General features: G+C 45.6%; 1 protein-coding gene across 1 annotated transcript; it reads right to left on the bottom strand.

Annotated features, from left to right (window-relative positions):
* Positions 1–3,108: 3,108 nt before the first annotated feature.
* TMEM74 (transmembrane protein 74) lies at positions 3,109–7,194 on the bottom strand. The gene is made up of 2 exons (XM_045560684.1): positions 7,051–7,194; positions 3,109–4,708 (listed from the first exon to the last, which is right to left on the bottom strand). The coding sequence occupies exon 2, from the start codon at positions 4,667–4,669 to the stop codon at positions 3,755–3,757; it is 915 nt and encodes a 304-aa protein (XP_045416640.1). The 5' UTR covers positions 4,670–4,708; positions 7,051–7,194; the 3' UTR covers positions 3,109–3,754.
* Positions 7,195–7,506: the final 312 nt, after the last annotated feature.

The raw sequence follows: 7,506 nt of genomic DNA, 5'->3' as shown, positions 1-7,506 counted from the left end.
AGTGGTGCTTACTCACTCATTTAACCTTACTCTAGGGGGCAAAGGGAAGGCACAGATAAATCTGATAGAGAAGTCTTTTTGTCCAAAGTTGCACCTCAAAGGGCATGTGCCAGCACTGGTCCAATTGGGTTCCTAAAGCAAGTGTGTATCAGAGGGATGGACTCAAATATTTCAAGTGGACAGAAAGGCATGTGATATCAAGGTAAGTATCTAGCTAGTATAGAATCAAGGGTCATAGCAGCCGTGTGGGTAAAAGTATCCACAGCCTCCGAGAACTTAGGGTTCCAAGCAGTCCTGTTCTCTAACCTATGATTCAGCTATGCAATAGGGAACACAGAGGAAAGACATTCTTTGTACGAGGAGTAGTGCATCATATTATATGGTCTGCTTTAATAGCTCCAAATGGCTGCACAGGTCAAACAGCATTGCAAAGAAAACTCTTTGCAAACTCTGCCACAAACAGTTTAAGGTGCCTTAAAAAGAAATGGTTTATTAAAGACATTAATAGGCTTAAGTTGTCCATTAGCAGAATGTAGGTCCCAGTAGTAAAGGAGAAAGGCAGCTTTCTTTCTGGAACTCACCCCATTGGGCCACACTGCTGAAGGATGAGCTGTCTTCTTGTTAAGATTAGAAATAAGACTCTGACTTTAGATTTTTAAAACCAGGTAAATAAGCTAAAGACCTAGGACCTCTGAAAAAAGAGTTTTGCTTCTCCGGGTTTAGCAATAAAAACTTTCAGAGATAACAACCAGCACCGTGTTGAAGAGATAGAAGTAAGGTCATAAATCTCCAGGAAGGATACAAGACCAACACCACAGCTATTGTCTGCCCAACGTCTGTAACATTTATCACCTGGTCTTGCCTAAGTACTTCTAGAGCCAGAAACACTCTTTACCAGATTGGAAACAGCAGTGTATAAAGCACATGGCTTTTCTTTGCCTGTGATACCATTATTTTAAATTCAAGTAATCTTCATCTTGAATGCAGGCACTGACAGGGTAGATGAGGGCTACACACACCAAATAGCCAGGGAAAAGTTGATTAAGGCAAGTATCTGAATGACATCAATCCAGCACAAAAGGAGTCATCCAGATGATTTTCTAAATTGGTCCCTTTTGGTGTCATGGTCTGCCCTCACATAAGTTGAATGTCAAAAGAGATGTGCTCTATATATGAGCAGGTTCAAATAATGTTGAAATATGCATTTGCTTACTAAATTTCAATTTTCAATTTTAAGGAAAATTTTACAGACTTCTTGGAAAAAAAGGAAATATATTATGACTTGTTAGGTCTTTTTCCCCCCTTGAATATTTTCTTTTCCTAAATGGCATTCTTTTTTTATGTTGCCTTTAGATCACATCTATATAATTTGGTAGCACTGCAAGATTCACTAAATACTTCCACATGAAAAGCTTTGGCTTTTTCTCCCTTATTATCAATGGAAGAAAACTTCCTAACATTTGATTCTCAAACTCCTCTTCCTTCATAAACTGAAAATCAGCTGCATATTAATTCAGTTTAGTCTGCCATTTGGCTAATTAATCTTGTTTCACCAATAAACAAAAACAAACTCAGTTGATCTCATTTAGATTCTATGAATAAACATGTAGTTTTTTGTAAACGTATTTATTAAAAAAAAAAGCTCAGACCTGCTCGCTCAGACCTATTCACTCAGCCAAGCAGTAGATCATTTCCTTTCTGCTTCAATATTATCCAAAACGGATCCTCAGGCAAGCTAGAGTCAGCCTTATAAACCTTTAGAATATAAAACTTATACTACTGGTAAGACAGTCTCAATACAAACTATGACACAAGTCACGGTAAAACAAAGTTTGGTTCAAAAAGCACAAAGAACCAGCAATAAAAACAAAAATTATGCTTATATTGTCTCAATTCTTTCTGAATCAATAAATCAGTACTGTTCTGTAGGGTCAAGCAATTGAACGACATCTAGCTTCCTCTGATGTCCATATAATTTCTCATTTTTACCTAATAATTCTTTCACAATACCTGTCCTCTCTTTCTTTTTACTATCCCCTGATCTTCCCTTTTTGCATTTCACCTTAACCCTTGGTAACACACAGCATACCTCGCTCATCAAATCGATCTTGACACCTACGAGAGTTCACTCCCATAAATATCTTGATCCACACACTTTGCCAGCCAAGTCACCCGTGCATCCCAGATTTCCGTAACAACACAAACTTTAGACATTAGAACCAGCCTTTACAATCTATAAATAATTCACTTTCTTACTTCTTCATCTCTACCTTCTCACACCAATTCCTAGCTCTAGTCGTTTTTAAGAATGATCCCCCTGATCCTGGTAACACAAGTCATGGCAGTTAAAACAACTTTTAAAGTGGGAGGCTGGAAACACCTCAAGGAAAAGGTGCAAAATGCAAGATGTTTCTGAGGCCACATTTCCTGTCCCCTTCCTGAACCACTGCCATACTGAGGTGGCGTGTCCGTGTGGACACTGGGTGTGTGTTTTGCCAAGTTGTGACCACATTGACTATCATGCTTCGCACAGAGCCAGAGTTTGCACTTTACAAAGCAAGAGCTCGGAGTTACTGAATGACGCCTAGACCACTGTGAGTGGGAGAGGAGTTCTGGTGGTGAGTGCAGCTCCCACTGAATCAGTGTGTTTAATATTTCTCTCTCTCTCTTCCCATTTTAATTGTTTTTGGCTGTGGGCTTAAGGCCTGCTGCCATCCTGAGGCAAGGACTTGTTGTTTGGCTTAGAGCAAGTGATACAGCCTGCTAGGCACAGTTCCCAAGAGTGTAGCTGCAATTGTATTGGAGATCTTCCCCAAACAACATGTCACCTGGGAGCATGCCAGAGCCAATGTGACTCAGACCTGCCGAGATGTTTAGACGTCTGGAAACACATTTTAAAACTTCCATGCTTTGCTTCTGTGGTGTGAGAACCAGCAAAGACTTCAAGAGCACAGGTAACCAGTATGATGACAAAAATCACAGACAAAAAATAAAATATATATCGGCAACTAATTTCACTTCATTTAGAAACAGGGGCATGTAACCCTGGCTATTATCTGGCACTAACATTGTGGGTTAAATTCACATTGGTATTATAATGATTTATACAATTTTCTTTTATTAGAAAATTTATCCTAATGACTTAGTTACTATTTCTGAATACAGGAATGATTTTAAATATAACGTTTTTTACAGTTACTTTAAAAATAACCAACATCCTCAAGCTTTAAAATGTTCAAAACTCAAAATCCTATGTTTTAGCATTTAGCCAAATTATAGAAAGAAAAATTAAGCAAGAAAATGGACAAGCACCTTCGAGAATTAAATATATTATATGATTAGTGCTTAGTAAATTTTTCACAAAATAGATTAGCAAGTGATCCTACTCTGTGTAGGACCTCCTGTATCCAAAGAATAATATCCCATATTCATGTAAAAGAAATCATTTGTGTACTGGGTCATTAGAAATATTTTGCTATATAAGTAAGTAGAAGCTCATGGCCATCACAGATTAATTAGTGTTCAGCTCTTTAAAAGGACAGGTGTGGCTGGTTGTGGTTTCTTACGCATCTTACATGGCTTTTCTTCTAAATAGAAGACACATATGGAGAACAAAAACACTCACTGGCTGTTGGTTTGTGAAATAAACTTTTCTTGCCAGGCAAATAAATTGCACTGCTAACTTTTTATAAATTAACATTTTTTTTTCCATATAAAACGCCAAGGCAGACTCTCAAGAAGCTCACAACGAGAATTAACTCTGTACAGCGAGAACATCTTCCTCTACCAAGGACAGTTCCAGGGCGTTTTCATTAGTGCTGGTTTTCATCCTGAAGTTGAAAGAACCATAGAGTTTTGCAGACTCTTTGGAAGAGGCAAATCTGTTTCGACGATAAAGCTCCCCCTTCCACATAGACATCATTAGTAAACAGGACAGGACGACCCCTCCCAGAGTGAGGAGGCAGAGCCCGGCAATCACGCAGCGGTCCAGGTGAGCCCCCAGCCTCGCACTCTCCTTCTCCAGGCGCTCCATCTCCCGGGCTGCCACGGTGTTGGGGTCCACAGTCACTTCCCGTGGCACGATGTAAGAGATGATCACCAGCAGGATGCCAGTGACCAAGAACAAGATGGCGCTGATGAAACCATAATCTACTGACTTCCCTGAAGATGTGGCTTCTGAACTTGTATCGTCTTCCTCTTCAGATATCAAGGATATGGCAGCCTCTTGGGACCACTCACTTGGATTTTCCCAGCCCAGGTCTCCAGGGTGATTACGCCCTTTTCTTGAAGGAGAACTTCGGTTCTGCTGCTCCAAGTTCACATTCTCGTCCACATAGGTAAAAGAAGTTTCTAATTCCTGGCTGCAGCAGTTGCAGACTTTCCGTTCCACTGTTACTTGGCTGTTCCCTGAGTGGAGAGGTCCCGGGGGGAAGGAGTCTGGCTGAATAGCACAGTCTCGTGGAGAGGAGGAGGGGGATGCTGGAGAAGGACTGAGTTTAGACCCTTCCATCTCAGTTGCTCTTGGTGTGGACGTCCGGTGTCTTTGGCAGCAGAGGGCAGCTCTGGTTGCTGCATCTGCCTGGTCATCAGGAAGCCCTCGTGAACTCCAGTCCACGGCGTCACACAGGTCTGCCTGGCTGCTCTGCTCTGCAAGGTAGTGGAGCTCCATGGGAGCTAGTCAGACATCCCCCAGCGGCTTTCGGAGAGCCTGCCAATGACAACACAGTTAGATAAGAACCCAACAGAAGCTAAGGCTGCACTGCCAGGAGTGCTGCTCCTGAGGCCCCCATTTCCTTTGCAGCCACAGCTGTTGGCACCTCAGCGCCTGTCCCTCCTAAAAGGGGCAACAGAAGGGAGGGGATTCCTAGGGGCAGTAAAGAAGTGTGGACAGGACAAATGCTCTGACTTGTCACAGGGATTAACACTGAGAAACTTAGGTCAGGGTAGAAAAGGTGCACGGAGGAAGTGGCAGTGTCTCTGGTGAAAGCACACTGCCGTCACCAAACCAAATTTATCCAAGGACTCACACATTCCTGCGACAGGATCCCTCACATGAGAAGGCAGGTTTCCTGTATAAAGACACAAATGAGAAAGGCAGGGGCCGTTTTTAGCAGAGCTGCTGATATTCTGGGGGACTTGGGAAAGCATAGATTTCTTAATTCAATTAGATCGTGAGTGTTCACACACTCTTTAGTTCACAACGGATTCTAATACAGATTAGCTTTAGAGCATCACCATGAGCAAATGACTATATGCCCCTGTCAGTTGGGCTTCACTGGAGCAGGAGCTCAGCATTTTGATTCTGTAGCTCTGAAGTGGGTGAAAAAGGCTGGTGTAATCAGCCAGCTGTCCTAATCTCACGCCTCATACATCCAATGACCCCAGTCACAGAGCCCTGTATTTATAAGACCATATGCTCCTTGTTCACTGTGCTTCCACTCAGCCCCATTCCCTCACCACATGTTCTGGACTCCAAAGTGTGTAGACAACACACTCGCTGTGATCCCTGCTAAGTACAAAAAGCCAGCCCACTCCCCCCCTACACACTGCTGCCTGTTCCAGCTGCTCTGTGTGGGTCTGAGGTCCTTCCCCTCTGCATGCTTTGCTAACAAACATGCACAAGAAATTGACCATCCAGAAATTTTTACGAACCCAATCTAGAAGTAAACTGACAGTAGGAGGCAAACCATAAACCCACAGAGTCAGAGTTCTGTTGAGGCAAATTGGTGAGAAGCTATTTTCAAGGTTACCTCTGGGATTTCATATCTATGACACTCCCTCACCCCTACTGCAGCAAGGGGCCTTTCTGGAATAGAACTTTGGGCTGAGCAGAAAACCATCTTCCCATCTTTCTCTGCCTCTGCCATCTTTCCAAAGAATAATAATTCACTTTCCACTATCACTAAATATGGGGCTTTTAACCTAGGGCCCCTTTTATTTTGCTTCTAAATCCAGGGTGATAATTGATTTAACCCATGGCTTGAGGCTTATTATGCTTCAAAACCCATAGCTCCAAAGCTGGTAACAGCAGCACAGGCAAGGGTCGCCTAAGGTCAACCTGGCAACGCAAAATATGGGAGAAGGAACTGACACGTTTTCTGCTATACATCAGAGATTGTTAAAAACAAAACAAAACAAAACACTTTTCTCCTATTATTGGAGTTTCTCTGTAATGAAAACAGCAAAAAGCACCAAGCGCAAGAAAACCACAACTGAACTTGCGCTTTCCTTTAGCAAGTGAGCAACCTCCTACTGAAGGATCCCTCAGTGAACGAAAGGATCGTAGCGGGATTCTTCAATTACAGCAATGAGAAATCGCCTCGCAGTTCCCTCAGGCATTAGGCGCCCTGATTAACCTTTGGTACAATTAACTCATCACATTAGATTACTTTGGAGAAAATCGGCAGGGTTCCTTATGGGACTTCCAATATATAATAAAGGAGGAGAGAAATCCCCACTGAATTCTCTACTCCTGCCTGCACCTCTCTTTAAATAAAAGAGAGGCTCCCTCTTGCTCTATCCGAACTGCACAGCCGATTTCCCTTGCAGCTCCGTAATCCGGGGCTTCCACCCTCAGTGGAGAACGGATAATCCCAGGGGACCAGCTAAAAGGGCTCTTTGCTTCCGTCCTCTCCCTCTTTTTCCTCTGGTCTGCTAAAAGCCCGGTTAGCGATGTTGCACCTTAAAGGGAGGGGACAGCACTTTCTCTCTCTCGTCTGTCGGCAATTAAAAGCATTAATATTTGCGCAGGAACGGACAAGGGCGAGGCTGGTCCGGGGGAGGCGACCTCGGGGCGCGCGCCGTGCCGGGAGCAAGCCGCAAGCACCGGGCAGCCGTGCCCTCCGCGGGCGCTGCGGGGCCAATCAAGCCATTTCGGGGGAGCCGCGCGCCCACGGAGGCACCGCGGGTCGGGCTGCGCCCGCCCAGTACTCGGAGGCGAAGCAGGCACCTTGGGCAGGGGGTGGGGACACGCGCCCCTGCCCCTCCAGGCTCCCGGGCTCGCCCCCTCGCGCCCAGCGCCTCCTCCCCGTCCCACTCTCCGCCACTCACCTTTTCGCCTCGGCCACTCCGTACGGCTCGAGCCCCGCGCGCTCGCCCCAGCACGGCTCCCACAGAAAGTCCCCCGATCGCCAGCCGCGGCACTTGTAGCCTCCGCGCGCGGCTGTGGGCTCCGCGGGGTGGGCAGCGCCCGCCGGGCCGGGCGGGGCGTGGCGGGGCGGGGCGCTCCCTCCGGCGGAGCATCCCGGGAGTTGTAGTTCGGGACGGTCCCTGCGTCCCTCCCACCTCTGTCTCCTCCCACACTCCGCCTGGGTTTGGCCCTTCCTGCGGATGAGCTCCGCTCTATCCCTGCACTCTTGCCCAGCACTTCAGAAAAACGCCCTGGCTTCTAAGCTCAGAGCCCTGGCCTCAGGTGTGGCCTCAGGTGTGGCCGCAGGATTGTGGGGAAAGGACAGGAAGGAAAGAGTGTATATTTAGTTTCCACTATGTGCCAGGCAATTTGCATAC

The sequence above is a fragment of the Lemur catta genome, chromosome 9 (assembly GCF_020740605.2).
Source record: "Lemur catta isolate mLemCat1 chromosome 9, mLemCat1.pri, whole genome shotgun sequence".
In the NCBI taxonomy this organism is placed as follows: Eukaryota; Metazoa; Chordata; class Mammalia; order Primates; family Lemuridae; genus Lemur; species Lemur catta.
Note: the sequence above shows the minus strand (reverse complement) of the source record. Positions and strands in the feature narration are given on the sequence as shown.